The sequence below is a fragment of the Lissotriton helveticus genome, chromosome 7 (genome assembly GCF_964261635.1).
Source record: "Lissotriton helveticus chromosome 7, aLisHel1.1, whole genome shotgun sequence".
Taxonomy (NCBI): Eukaryota; Metazoa; Chordata; class Amphibia; order Caudata; family Salamandridae; genus Lissotriton; species Lissotriton helveticus.
The window spans coordinates 1,581,896,795-1,581,912,199 of NC_136068.1; the positions used below are offsets into that span (position 1 = coordinate 1,581,896,795).

At 44.7% G+C, this 15,405-nt stretch overlaps 1 protein-coding gene across 1 annotated transcript in view; it reads left to right on the forward strand.

Moving 5' to 3' along the window:
* LOC144770521 (excitatory amino acid transporter 2-like) overlaps window positions 1-15,405 on the forward strand; it is a 712,365-nt gene that overhangs the window by 73,642 nt on the left and 623,318 nt on the right. Inside the window, exon 2 of the mRNA XM_078655127.1 lies at window positions 1,149-1,301. Coding sequence (XP_078511253.1) covers window positions 1,149-1,301 — 153 coding nt within the window. The remainder of the gene's footprint in view (window positions 1-1,148; window positions 1,302-15,405) is intronic.

Consider the following 15,405-nt stretch of genomic DNA (forward strand, 5'->3'; position numbering starts at 1 on the left):
TGTGCTGGACTATTGTGTGCTATAAACAATGCAACATTTGGGCTATGTGGAAAGCCACATTAGTAAACAGCCACTCTTTTGCAAGATTTTATCTGATGGAGTTAAAATGTAAATACTTTTCCCAAGATGTTTTAGTTCCACGGAGCTCCTAATATGGAACAGTGATTTTTAGGGTAGGTCAGTGAAGTATAGAACATCTCTGGACTGTTATTAAGGCACTATTAATGAAGGCTGTTACTTGGAAAGCCTAAATCTTTGTATGGGCTGCATCGCTGATGGTTTGGCAATGGTCCACTAGTTCATTTAAGGCTCTAAGGGCCCAATTCACAGAACTAACTTAAGACAAAATCCTAAACTTACTACTTTTGGTATTCATAGAAGGCATTTAGTAGTGGTAAAGTTAGGAGTTTGTCTTAAGTTTGTCTTAAGTCTGTCCTAAGTCTGTCTTAAGTCTGTCTTAAGTCTGTCTTAAGTCTGTCTTAAGTCTGTCTTAAGTCAAACTTAAGACCAAATCCTAACTTTACTACTACTAAATGCCTTCTGTGAATACCAAAAGTAGTAAGTTTAGGATTGTGTCTTAAGTTAGTTCTGTGAATCGGATCCTAAAGATTTTCAGTAGAAGGAATATTTTTGAATGATTTCATAAAGGGAAAGTTATATATTTTAGCTGAGTACTAATTGCCTCACATAATGTAACCTTGCAGGAAAGATATGCATCACAACGCTTTTCCTAAATAGACCAGGCATTTTGATCCACAGTTAACACATGGCTTACCGTATAAAGGTTTCTGACTGTGAGGTCAGCAGAGGCTCACCCATCAGAAAATAAGCTGCTCCACTCTCCCTAAGGGAGACTGGGACCCTCAAGTGTGATGCTGAAGAATATCTACTGGTTTACGGTGGGTGTCCAGCTTCCACCACTCTTAGAATTACTCTCTACGTCAGACCTTAGTTAGGAGTAAGTCACTCTTGCAGAATAAAACATGGTCAATCAGTCTCAAAAACTAACTTTAACTTCACCTAGCTTAAACATAATTTTGACTACATTTAAAAAGTTATTAATTCTATTATAAGTAGAATAAGAAAGTAAATTGGATTGTTTAGGATTATATTAAGAAAACTAATTGTTGTATGTTCTTTCCTTGAAGGTGTGATTCTGGGCTCTGTATTTGGGACCCTCCTGCGTTTGCTGCCGCCACTGGATAGTAACATTGTGCTTCTGATATCCTTTCCTGGTGACATCCTCATGCGCATGTTGAAAATGCTTATCCTTCCACTGATTATATCCAGTCTGATATCAGGTGAGAAAAGGAAGAATTTGACGCTAAGTGAATGGGGATGTAGGTGTGGGTAGGTACATGGAATAGTAGTAATCGTGAGATTGTGTCACTGACTTGTACATCTCAAAAGTCAAAAGGGAAAAAAAATATATATATAATAGATAACTGTCTAAGAGCCTTTCAAAGTTACTGTATGGACCTCCAAACTCACAGTTGTCATGTAGGCCAAATTGACAGGAGGTGGGGGTTTAGGCGCAATAGAATTTTTTGCAGGGTGAGTGTAAAAGCAGACTCCAAACAGATGTACAAAAGATTAGGATAAAGGGTTTGTTTTACTGTTGCATCCTGGCTCATTTTCAACATTTTGGGGACATTAGCCCCTAGTGAAGAGACTTAAAACTGCTTCAACTACTGTTATTTTAGAGATTTGCATGTATTCATTTTGTTTCTGCCTGCTAAAAGATGCAATTGAAACTTGATGCACATACACTTGAACACAAGGCCTTGTCACAGGATCCATTGATTTTTTTCAGTCTTTATTGACTACTATTTATCCCTTCATGATCTTTTTTTTTATGCTACTCAGATACTATACAATGGTATTGCTAAATGGTAAGTACCAATGTATTACTGCAGTAAAAAGCTCGGCTAACTGTGAAGTCTGCACACTCAGCTGTGCTGATAGTTTAAGAGAATCGGTCATGGACCAGTTGAAGGGGGGCTGCCTTGTGCAGAGTGAACTAATGGCAATGGGGGTTGCCTCATATGATGGATCTTTCTGCACTTCTCTTTGAATATTTGTGAAAGGGGTATTTGGTAGTACAACACAGGGGCTTGAGTTTGGGAGTCCATATGAATTTTTTAACTCCAAAATTGCCGAAAAGGTGTCCCTGCAGGAAATAAGACAAAAAAGGTAAAGATCAGCAGGCAGAGAAGTCCAAAGGTTTGAGAGCTGTCAAACGGAGACGCAACCGCCTTGGTACACATTCCTCACCCTTGAAAACGCTAAAAGATGAGCACTAGCTGATCACAAGAAGCACGCTAGGGCATACCGGTTAAACGTTGGTAAATAACAGATGGACCTTTGTTGTGCAATTTCCTTAACACAACAGCTCTTGAAAATGAAATATTTATTAATTGGCACCCACTGAAGTCCTCTGAGATGTTCATTAATAGAAACTTTCTGTGAAATTTTAAGCAGAAGTTGGTTCACATGCTGCCTGAATCGTACTAAGTAATGTCTTCTCTGTGATGAGAGAAGATATTTTGACATTGACTTCTCTCTCCACTATCTTGGCATCAAAAGGTAACAGAGCGGTAGGTCTATAGTTGCTTAGTGTGGCTATGTCCAGGGAAGGCTTCTTTAGCAAGTCTTTTTCTAAACCATAGAAGTCTGTGTTGAAATAAGAGAATAATTAACCAAAGTGCATGTCACAGCGGCTTTCAGTTGCAAAATATAAGCAGGATTTGGTCATCTAGGGATCCACATTTAACTGCTTTTATTAAGTAAATATTGCTTTTGAAGTCTGAGGGCTGAACTCAGATAGCAGTTTCTGAAAGCTCAAGGTTGTAAACGATGCCCCCAGTCACTGGTCAGGTGAAATAGAAGCACCACATGATTCTAAAGAGTACCTTTAGAAAGACGTTTGTCCATGAAAAAGATAGGCAAATCCCCACAAAATAAAAGAGAAGGAAAGATTATCTTTTGAACACTTGCGGATTAGAGAATTCATGAACCGTTAAAAAAAATTCCTGAAAGGGGTTAGTGGCTTATCTTGTTCATAAGTAGAACATAACCTAGGCTTGTCTTTATCTTATAGCATCTTAAAGCTTGAGAGTATTTTGCCTTGGTCTTTTCCGAGTAGTTATGACACCAGGCGCGCACAAGCAGCTTGCGAGCACTTTTTGTTCTGTCAGGGTGCTAGTATAATAGGGGGCAGAGTGTGAATTCCCACAGAAGCCCAGGTTAACACCAGAACCTGGGCTTCTATGGGATTTCAAAAGGGCATATTATCAATCCCATTATCGCCGCTTTAGCGGCAGTTTACTCCCGATAAAACCGGCGATAATGTATCGCCCTTTCTTGATAATATGGCCCTTAGACTCTTTTTGATCTGGGGCTACGGGATAGCAAGATGGCATTTCAAAACGGAAGGAGAGATTGAACTCATTAAACTGAGGTAGGTAGCAGAGATTGGGATGTGTACTGGACATTCTGTCCATCAATTGTTCTTAGTGTACTGGACATGCATAACTTTAGCAAGAACAAAATGCCACTAGGATCTGGTGTAGTGTCATAATGGTATCATACACACAAAATGATATCATTTCTGTATTTACACACCAGTATAGAGAGCGGTTTGCAGAGGGACCACCACTTGTGGCCTATGGACATTTCACCACTTTTTCAAGCAGCAAGGTATTATCCTCATGGGGATGTTAAGGCACTTGATGCAAGAATTCCGAAACAGACCATTCGAACCTTAGCGTCTGGAAAAACACCTAGCCCATATGACGCAGGTGTAGAATATTACGCAACTTACAAATCCCTGTTTGTCTGACAACCTTGTTTGCTAAAGCTCTTCAACAAGGTAGCTTTCCTCCTTCCACTGGTGAGGCAATCATCACATCTATACCTAAGCCCAATCGTGACCCTTTAAACATCACCTCATACCATCCATTAATTATTATAAATACTGACTACAAAATCCTAAGCAAAATCCTGTCCAATTGCATCCTCCCCCATCTTACATCCCTCATTTTCCAAATATAAACAGGCTTGTCGTCTACCGCATCACCTCCCTCAACATAGGCCACATTTACCATGTGATTGAAGGGCCTAGCGGGATGTATTTCCATTGATCTTGAACAAGCATTTGATATGCTGAACTGGGATTATATGGTAGCAGTGCTGAAACGCTTTGGCCTCAGCCCCTGTTGTTGTAGTGGTTTACATTACTGTTTGCCTCCCGTACAGCCAGACTCAAGACTGACTGTCTCATTTCGGACAACAACTCTATCTCTCGGAGGACCAGACAGGGATGCTCCCACTCGCCCTTCTATTAATCTTGGCAGTAGAGCCCTTGGTGGCTGAAAATTTCAGGTGACAGGGGTATGGGGCATACCAATAGGAGATGCACAGCATCCTTATATGCCGACGACATGCTACTAATCCTCTGCTTCTTTAAACTGGATCTTACAGCCATTGCTCTTATTCTGAATGATTTTCATGCCCGCTCTGATCTTAAAGTTAACCCCAATAAAACGTATCTTTTTCCTGTGTTCAAGGGTCTGTTTCCCGTGAAATAGGTTTTGGATCAGATCATATACACTGAGTAAACACAAGGAGATGATGGACGGAGTGCTGAAACTTTTCAGATACTCACCTTCAGTCACAGATCTGGGTTGAATCCATCATTGCTCTTTAACTCACTTTGCCTCCCCAGGTCAGACGCAGCCATATGCAAATCCATCTTGACCCTGTGGCTCATGGTAACAGTCCTGACCAAACTGCCAAGCCAGGTCTTCCCTGGACCAGAAACAAGCATCCGGGGACCGGTTTCACATTCTGTCCATCAATTGTTGTTTTTGCATTTGTCCCCCCAAGTGGGACGGGTATGCCCAGATTTTGGTCACGTGCTCTCCATGTTACTGGAGTCAAGCTGTCTTGGCTGATGAGGGGTGAAACCCCGAAACCGGTCCTGGGATGCATGATTTCTGTCCAGGAAGGACCTGGCCTGGCAGTTTGGTCTGGACTGTTCCCATTGGGTGCAGGGTCAAGACTGGTTTGCATATTGCTGGGTTCAAACCGGAATGGCAATGGGAGCCAAAAAACGATGGATTTAGGCCCAGGTCTCTGTACTAGGGTGAATGTATGACATTGTTCTGCATTTTGTCCATCAGTTGTTGTTTTTGCATATACACTGAGTGTCTAACTCCTTAAAATACCTTGGTATTAAGGTATTTCACTCTTTGGGCAGATTTATTGCAGGGTAATTCTGGAAGTACCCTACACACACTTGTTGCATTCTGCACTACCCTATCTATAACAGTTATGGGCCTCATAGCCCTCACTAAGGTGGTGGTTCTTCTGCGCTTGCTTTACCAATTTGTTAATAACCTCGTGGTTATCCCCCTTATGGCGTTTAGGGACCTTAACACTTTACTGCTTGATTTGATCTGGGGTATTGGGCGATGGCGGTTTGCTTTTACTAAGCTACTACTTCCCACTGGCTGCAAAGGCCACGGAGTGCTTGACTTTCATGCCTACTAAAATACTGTCCAACTACAATGGCTGCCTACTGGCTGGCTGTACACACCTGGCATAGACAGGCCTTACAGTGGACCAAATAAAACCTGACATGGTGAACGGTGCACTCTTCCCCATGCCATAGAACCTGCTTGGTATGCCTTATTACTTGAAGCGGCGTCCACCTGCCTGTGCAACTCTTTAAGATATACTAAGACCACGCCTGCATTGCAGCAATTCTGCAGCAATTCTGCAGCAATTCTGCTGTAGGCCCTCCCGGGTCACCTGGGCATTGTCTCTTTATGGGACCCAATGGGATCATGCTGGATTGACCTCTGTTGGGGATCTGTTTCAGTAGGACTTTCTTATGGATTTTTGGGCCTTGTCTGATTGGTTTGGATTGCCTGCAGGTGAATTCCTTACTTATGGAAAGTTACAGCTCGTGATCAAACTGACCTGACAGCATGTAAAGAACTCCATATGCACACTGCATTACAAACACTCTACACAATAGGATAGGGGCTGTCAAAATACAGTCTCTCGAGCTGCATCAGCAGGTCTCAAACATAATATTATTGACACTAAATTCCATGTTACAATAGATTAATTACATCCAGAGAATCAGATACGGTAGAATTTTCAATTTATGGTGCTGTGTGTTGTTTTCTAATCCACAAGTTCAATGCTATGTTAAACCTGCAACGAGACAATGTGTAACATGGGCCACGAACGGCGAGAGTGGTCGGCAGTGTACAAGATGTTATAAACGCCTGCCTGCCTACATCCAGGCTTGCTGTAGTGACGCTTGGTGTGACTGCCGACAGGTGCAAAGAAATACTGTAATAGTTGGACACATGATAGACGTCCAGACAAAAGCGCAAAATGAATATGTAAATGTAAATGTATTGGACTTGTAAAGCGCACGGCTGCCCGTAAGCGTCCTGGCGCTTGCTTAGGGAACCCGTCCTGGTATTCCCCTGTGAGAAACCCCGGCAGGGTGTCCACAAGGTGAAAGCCAGGCATCCCGCCGCGAGGGGCCGTAGTGGAGATTAAGCAAGCTATTGCCCAGAGTCGGAGAGTGTGACCCCGTGAGTTGAGTAGGCACCAGAGCGAGAATTGTCGAGTCCGTGGAATTTTGAGCCCGAGACCCACCGAGGCGGGGAATCGAACCCTGGTCCACGGTCGATCTCAGCTTCCAGGTCTGCCGCCTCTAACCACTGAGCCACGCTTCTCCATATTGTAACTGAAATTATGTGAATATATACTGATACGTGCAACGCAATAATTGCCGGATGTAAGACTCTAAGTGTTAATGAACGCATACTAAGTGCACATTGTATTAGTAAATGTAAAAAATACAAATAAAGAAATTGAAATAATTTAAAAACAAAAATAGGATATGGTAGGAAATCGATCACTTAGCTGTATAAAGGGGTCCGGGACAATGCAGGGACAGACCCCTAAACGTACCTGGGAGAAGGCTCTCCAAACTGTCTTCAGTGACAAAGAATGGCAGGCCATGCTGCAATATCTCTTTCAGATTCCATGCAGCACCCGTTTTAAATTTATATAAACTTGCATCCTACATAGGGCATACCTTCCTCCTCTGAGATGCCCCAGTATTTGCCCATAAAGCCATGTCTTCTAGTGATGATATCCCTCCCTGAAGAGCTATCCTTCCATGGTTGGATTTTGACCGCAGTGTTTTGTCCCTCCATCTTTCATTAACCCCTCCCCTGCTGATGACGGAACCGCTCCGTCATCAGCCGTGGTCGCGCTGTGCTGATGACGGAGCGGTTCCGTCATGGCCCGCCCGGCACGCCTGCGCGGCACGGATTCCGCGCCTGCGCTGAGCGTTCTATTGAGCGGGTCGGGCCATGACGGAAGTGCTCCGTCATAAGCACAGCGCAACCGACGCTGGTGACGGAGCGGTTCCGTCACCAGCATGCGCCCCCCGCTCTTCCGCCCCGCCCCCTTAGCAATGCGACGGAATAGCCGCCGCAGTGAAGGGGTTAATGACCACACCTCCCTCCCTCGTCCCGCTTGCTGGCCTGCCATGGGAAGGTAATTTATTTTTGTAGAGCTACATATTATGCTGCTCGAATTTGCTATCTGAACTAGCCCGAATTGTCCTCATGCTAGAGGCTATAACATGGACCCTCTTCTGCTATGTTGTCAGTTCTACTTACATGTTAATGTTTAGATTGCATCATAATTACCTATCATTAGACATTGACTCACCTACTCTCCTAGAGTATACTAGCACCTCTATGGCCATTACCCTGTGTAAATTGTTATTGTAGAACTGTAAAGTTATCTATGACTGCTCTAAAATCAATAAAAATAGATTAAAAAAAATAATGATGTGCTGCATTAGCTTTTACTGCTTTTTTAAGCATAGTATGCAAATATCTTAATCTTTGTAGTTTGACGATATTTGACAGATAACACATTCAGTTAGGGAAAAGCATGTTGTAGAAAAGTGCTCCTTTTCGCATGGTTACCCCTCACTCTTTTGCCTGACTCTGCCGGGCACTGGGTCCATGCTAATCAGGTTCTCAGTGCCTGTGTTCTTTCGCAAAACATGTACCTTTGTTTCCACAATTGGCACTCCTCTGGCCCCATGTAAAAGGTACCAGTGGTACCAACAGCATTGTGACCAGAGAGGGTCTCAAAGGGCTGCAGTGTGTATTATGCCACCCTAAGAGATCCCTCACCAAACACATGAGGGAGCCGAACACATCTCTGTGTGCCAGGCCTGCCAGCAGTGTTAGCATAGGTATGTCACCCATACAGCAGGCCTAGTCCTGATACAGGGTGCACTGTTCCTCTGGTGAGGGGATGACTGCATGAGCAGAAATTCCCCTATAGTTCCTAAGTCTATTCTTAGGCCTTCTAGTGTATAGTGAAGCCATACCAATTACGTGGGCTGGGAGCTTGTCAATATGGGTTCCACAGCTCCATGATGGCTCCATCGAATCCCAAGATGTTTGGTACCAAACATCTCAGATTAATGACCCTACAGTGATGCCAGTGTTGGATTTATTAATACAGGCACTTAGAGGGCACCTCAGAGGTGCCCCCTGAAAACCTAACCATCACAAGTGTGTAGCTTTCTGGACTGCACCAGTCTGCCACTTCCAGACACGTTTCTGACCCCCTGAGGTGGGAGACATTTTCTCTTGTGAGTCAGAAACAAAAGCTTGCTCAGGGTGGAGGTGCTTCACACTTACCCCCAGGCAGACACAGCATACAAGGGCGGTGAGCCTCAAAGGCTTACTTCCCTTTGTTATGCTAGCCAGCCAGGGCCTCTCCAGCTAGTGGAGATGCCCGCCTCCCTGACCAAGCCCCACATTTGGCGGAAAGGTCAGTGGGAAAATTAGTCAGGGGTGGTGTGTTCATTCTCAGCCGGGACCACCGCAAAGGCGTCCTTTGCTGAAGTGACCCCTTCTTTGAAAATTCTCCATATTTGTTGTGAGAATTTTAGCTAATAGGATTAGGGGTATGCCCTCTCCCCAAAGGGAGTGAACATTCAAAGGTTGTAGTCACCCTAAAGGATTGTAGCCCATTGGCTACTACCTACCAGCACCTTAGATTCCTGATGACCTAAAGAAAAAGGTGGACCAAAGTGCTGTACCAGCAGTGAAGACTCCAGACGACAACTGACTTGGCCCCAGCCCTACAGCCTGTCTGCAGCCCTCGAAGAAACCTGCTCCAAAACATTACGCGTCCTGCAGGCCCAGCAAACTCCACAACCCTGTAAGGATGGCTTGCCTTCCCTAAAGACCTTGGGGCAGATTTATGAAGGCCTTGCGCCACGTTTACGCCGCTGTTGCGTCACGCAAGGCGGCGTAAACGTGGCGCATCCCTACGAACGATTTACAACGTGACGCATCTAGGCAGATGCGTCACGTTGTAAAGCCCTGCGCCGCTTGTGGGCGTTCCGGCGCAGGGTGGGCGTTCCGGGGCAGGTGCGCCTCGCAAAAGTGGCTGAGTGAAATCTATAAGATTTCACTCAGTCACTTTCAGGCCAATGCTGCGTCAAAAGCCTACGCCTGCTTGAAGCAGGCGTAGGTCTTGACGCAGCATTGGTCAGATAGGGCGCCCCCGAGCCTTGCTGGAGCTGCGTCGCACTTGCGACGCAACTCCAGCAATGCGCCGCCTTTACGGCACAGATGCGTCACGCATCTGTGCCGTTTTTGCCCCATGGTGCGCCGCATTGTAAATGCGGCGCACCATGGGTGGCGGAGCTGTGGCGCACTGTGGCGCACATTAACTGGCGCATCCCTGGGGATGCGCCAGTTAACATAAATCTGCCCCCAAGAACTCCTGAGGACAGTGGCCTTGTCCACAAAGAAACCATCATGAAGAACGCCAGTGCCCTGTAGAACCGCACAACCAGACCTCCAGACCTAACTCTGCACCCGACGCCACTGGCCCGAGTCGAAGTGGCCCACTGGTCCTAAGAAGGTTCCACCGCAATTCTCAGCTTGAGTTCACTTCCTAGGGACTTCTCCTGGACTCCATGACGACGTCTGCAGCCTAAGATCGAAGGACACCCTAACCGCGACCGTCCCCCTTGAGGATCTTCTGACCTCAAAGGATACCCCTACACCGCACCCCCCAGGCCTTCAGGAGCACGACCGACATTGCCCATGTGTCCCTCAATATCCCAAATTTACTACGGAGCCACCAGTTTCCTTCGTCCTGCCTCCTGGTCCGAACCTGCAGCGGTTGTTCATAATCTTCAGTCTCGATTGCTTTTCATTGGATGCCCTGTGCTGTGTTGGGACTCTGCACCCGGACACCTGTGGGCTGTTGAGGGTGTGTCTATGGTGCTGCCTCGTGCCCCCCCCCCCTCTGTGCTAGTCCTAGCCCCTGGAGATTGAGGCCCAAGTCCGATTTTTCCGACCTTCAACCGGCACCTCTTTGCGTGCGTCCAGTCTCCATTGACTAACATTGGGTCCCAGTGACCAAATTTAACCTCTGTATCTGGCCGCCCCAGTGCTGCTGTTGGTGCAGTCTCTACATTTACCTGTCCCTTGCCCAGTGTTGGTAAAAAAAACTGAAGACTAGATTTGTAAGTCTTGAAATTACAACATTGTTTTTCGCCCATGGGTTAACATTGAACTGTTTGAGAAATGCAGCGTGTCCACTTTTTATACTTAAAAACTGTGATTTTACAAAACTTATTTTTCTACAACAAAGTATGTTTGGTTCTAAGTAATAAAGAAATGATTTGTGGCACTCTTTAGGAAAACATGTAAAGTTGCTATGGTAAACCAATTCAACTGGTGTAGGGTGTGAGTGGGTACCACCCTCTGATCCAGGGCGCTGGAAATACAGTATATAGTTTGCGTTATTTTCAATGAGATCAATGTCCCAATTTGGCACTCCTTTGGATGAATTCCCTCTAATAATTACTAGTTTGTCATATGATTTTAATCATCAAATAACCGTTTGCTGAATGACAAAGTTAATTTATTTTTGGATCATGATCTCCGTGTTGCGAAATCACACATATAGAAAAGAATGAAGGTTCATTAAATTCAACTGATTCCATTATATAAATCCCTATGCATTTCAGGACGGAGTTCTTCATTGGGATAATATCCTGAACATTTGCGAAAATACCAATAATCAATGATTCAGGAAATGCAACGGCCACAACTTTTTAGATGATGTAAAATGAAAAAAAGTACTGTAATCGTGAAAAGATGAACATCCATTTGAAGAAACCATAGCGTGTGAAAATAGACTTGAAAGATGCTTAAAATAAATGTAAAGTGGTACAAAAGGGGGTGGAGATGGACGGAGCATCTGAACCAATCAAACACTCACACCCAGTCAACAGATCTGGGTTTAATCCATCACCGTTCTTTAGCCCACTCTGCCACCCCAGTTCAGACATGGCCATATGCAAATCAGTCTGACTCTGTGCCTCATGGGAACAGTCCAGCCCGACTGCCAAGCCATGCCTTCCCTGGACCGGAAACAAGCTTCCGAGGACCGGTTTCTGGCATTTCAGCCGTCTTCAGCCGGCTTGCTTGAATCCAGTGGCAAAGTGAGCAAGGGACTCACGTCTGAGCATACCCTGCCAACTTATGGCGAACAAAGTGGTACAAAATGGGGTGGTGATAGACGGAGCATCTGAACCAATCAAACACTCACACCCAGTCAACAGATCTGGGTTTGATCCATCACCGTTCTTTAGCCCACTCTGCCACCCCAGTTCAGACATGGCCATATGCAAATCATTCATCAAAGAAGAGGGATGAGGAATTCTTGTCCCGTTCAGTTCCCCAGGGATAATATTTTGATTAATCAATGAGAAAAGGACGCTTGTATCTACACGAACCATTGGTTCGATTTGACAACCCTCATAGACGCTGAAGATTGTAACGATGCGGTATATTTGTTTTTCCGCCCCTCATCTAGCGTCATGGCATAGTCATTGGGTGGTCAAAGGTAAAGTATGCCTGCCTCACCCGAGGCACCTCTGGAAGGTGTAGAAGTGTCCAGAGATCAGAAGTGGTACTTCCAAATGGAGAGGAACACAAGGTCAAACTATGAGGGAATTAATAAAAAACAGTTTACACACCAAAGGCAAATTTATTCGAAAAGGTGAGAACTGTTGGCTAAAAAAAGTTGGGTATATTCGATAATCGTGTAACTAGATTATCATATACGGTTTGTTGATAAAAGTCGACATGTTCCAGCTCCTAATGGCCCAGCCGGGTCTGTAGAGCTTTCGTCAGGACAAATACAAGCAAGGGGGAATTTACTTACACAACTTGTGCAGTATTCATGTGCTTAGGCAATCACAGATTCATTTTCCTGTATATTGGAAACACAAAACACAACATCATATTGTTCATATATGTAAAATAGGCATACTGGACTGGCCAATTGTGTCACAGTCTATGACACACTATTCTTATTAAAAGGTGCCAATTTACCAAAGGTGCGTAGTAATAAATGCACACAAACTATATGTGGGCGGTGAAGAAGGTAGAAAAAGTGAGGGAAAACAAACTGGTTGTGGTCTCAATCGGAACGCGAACAATCAAGTTTCTATATATCATTTCTTTGTTGTGACGCTAGGAAGCTAATGGTAACCTGTGTCAGTCTGGCATACATCATTACCATGCTGTTACTGGCATCGATTATAATAAACACTTGTTGTGTGGTAAGCATTTATATATAATAAACATTTTGTCATTCTCTGGTGGTCTCTATAATATACACGGTTTCTCTGTGTTCTAAGTTTTGTAGTCTATTCTGTTGACGACTAGACTACATTCTAAGCTGAATGGTAATGGCTATTTGGTGATACTAGGCCTCTAATACATATTTAAATTATTTTAGGGACTATGCGCTAAAATACCTGATTGCTCGGAGAAATTCTCCTCTTCAGGGTGCTTAGAGCCGCTAGCAGACGTGGTCTTGGCTGCAAACAATAGACACAGTACGTGAATTTCCTAGTTAGTCAGAGGGGCCCAGCGAGTGTTGGGCTGGGAGGCTTATCACTTACCCACGTGTATGTCCGTCAAGTGCCTGTGCTGACTCTGCCCCTGGAAGCGCCGAGCGCGGGCAGAGCAGCATCTTATGACGTTGTGCCATGAAAATAGACAATGTCTGTGGTCTGGAAAACAGACTAGCGTCATGATAGTTGAAAATACACTTAATAGTTGAAAATACACTTAATCGTGCACAATTCATTTAATAATAGAATGCTATACCCACGTATAATTTTTATAGAAGGATTGTTTTTCAAAAGTAGGGCTTTTCAGTGTCAAGCAGAAGTGGTATTAGACACTAGTGCCATGAACATAGACAAGGTCTGCGGTCTGGAAAACAGACTAGCGTCATGATAGTTGAAAATACACTTAATAGTTGAAAATACACTTAATAGTGCACAATTCATTTAATAATAGAATGCTATACCCACGTATAATTTTTATAGAAGGATTGTTTATCAAAAGTAGGGCTTTTAAGTGTCAAGCAGAAGTGGTATTGGACACTAGACTGGTTTGTTCAAGGTGTCTGGGTCTTCCACGAATCGGTGGGGAAATTCTATTATACAATCATCAGGACTTGATTGAGAAAATTGACAAAGTATTTTTGCAAATGATCAATACATGTTAAGTGACATTAAGGTACACATTCTTAACAGGTAGGGAGGTTAATGTGGAAACTCTCACTGCCTCCTAAGGCTACTACTCAGCCTGCAAAGGAATCAGTAAAAATGATGCCAGGGAATATTATCGTACAAATATCAAAAAGGACTAGCTAGGTTAGTAGAATATAGAAGACTCTATAGGTACGTCGAGAAGCAACATAAAGTGGGGAAAAGCATTGTTTTCCTCATAAAGCCCTCACCCACCGACCTAGTCGGTGGCATGCTTCATCATCGGGCCCACCACAGTGGCACCGAATGTGCCCCGGGTGTGCTTTAACGCCAGGAGACTGCGGAGCTGGTATGTTGCTGAGTGTGCAGTGAAAAGGGGTGAGACAGTGTAAATTAAAAGCTATGCAAGAGGTCCCAGCACCCGAGGGTAGTTTATCTTTAATGAACTGGGCCTTTGCTAGCAGATAAAAAGGCAAGGAGACGTGGTGGAGTGCTGATTATGACCTCCAGCGTCTAGTGCGGTCTACATGTTTCAGCCAGTGCCTTGTTGAATTTAAGCTGGCTTTCCTCAGGACCATTTAATATGTGCAGGGTGCAAAATAAACTTAATTTAAGTGAGGGTGGTAATTTGGCTATGTGTCGCGCTCGCTAAGGCGCTATAACTGTTTTGAGGGGATTCCCTCAAGCTTGACTACATTTAACACATAGGACAAAAACAAGACGTACAGGGTAGAGTCATGTCAATATAGTAAAATTCACTACAATGAGCCGGCTTATAAGGTGGTGTACGGCCTATAAACAGCTATTGTGGGCTCATGGCACGTGCATGAGACTGGTGATGATTTTATCAAAAACCGGTAGTGTTGAGGTGGTGGGCTAAAAGAGCGTATTTACAAGGTGAGGTACAGGTAAGTATGGTACTAGGTCCTCACTCTGTTTTTCCTTGTAAAAAGCTTCATGGGTCGCTTGGCAGAGAAAGAGACCCTGTTGGCAGAAAGGTAGATTCAACAAATGTCCGACCTGTGGGAGGAAAAAGGTGGCTTACCCTGTTTGTAGTTGTAGCGATTCAATATTACTCCTTGGACCTATTCGTCCTTCCGCGGCGCCCGTTATGAGGGAAGTAGAGCTTGCCGCCTCTATTTTATACTGCCCGGTGGAGTGGTTTCACCTGTGTATAGTAGAGGTAGAGGGAGGGGAGACACGCTAACAGCCTAGTCATTGCGGGCCGAGCGCGCGGGTGCCGGTGAGTAGTGCGTGGTCTTGCGCATGCGCTGAGAGGTGGTTGCAGGTTCTGGTGCACGTGCCGGTTCAATGCGCATGCGTGTATTGAGGGATTAGCGCCGGAGTGTTGCGCATGCGTATAGACGTCAAGTGAAGTCCTACAGAGGACTCGGGTATGGGCATTGCTTGCACGAAAGGGTTGCCAGTGTAGCGTGGACACGAGGTGGTAATCAACCTGCAAATTGCATTAAAAGCAGGTGGAATGTGTGTATGTACTGGCATTTGGGGGAAGAGAGCCCGTCAGATAGAGGAGGAGCATGGGTGGACATGCTCATGCAGGGGATGCCCTGACATTGGTATCACAAGGTTGTGGATTCTAGCGCACATAATGTAGGGATTTAAACAGCTAAGGAATTCCATGGTATGGCATCATTAAGGCCATGGGTGTGTGTGGACAAACGGTATATCCAACGTTGTTCTTTTTGAAGAAGGATTTTTTCATTGATTGAATTGTCAAATTTCTC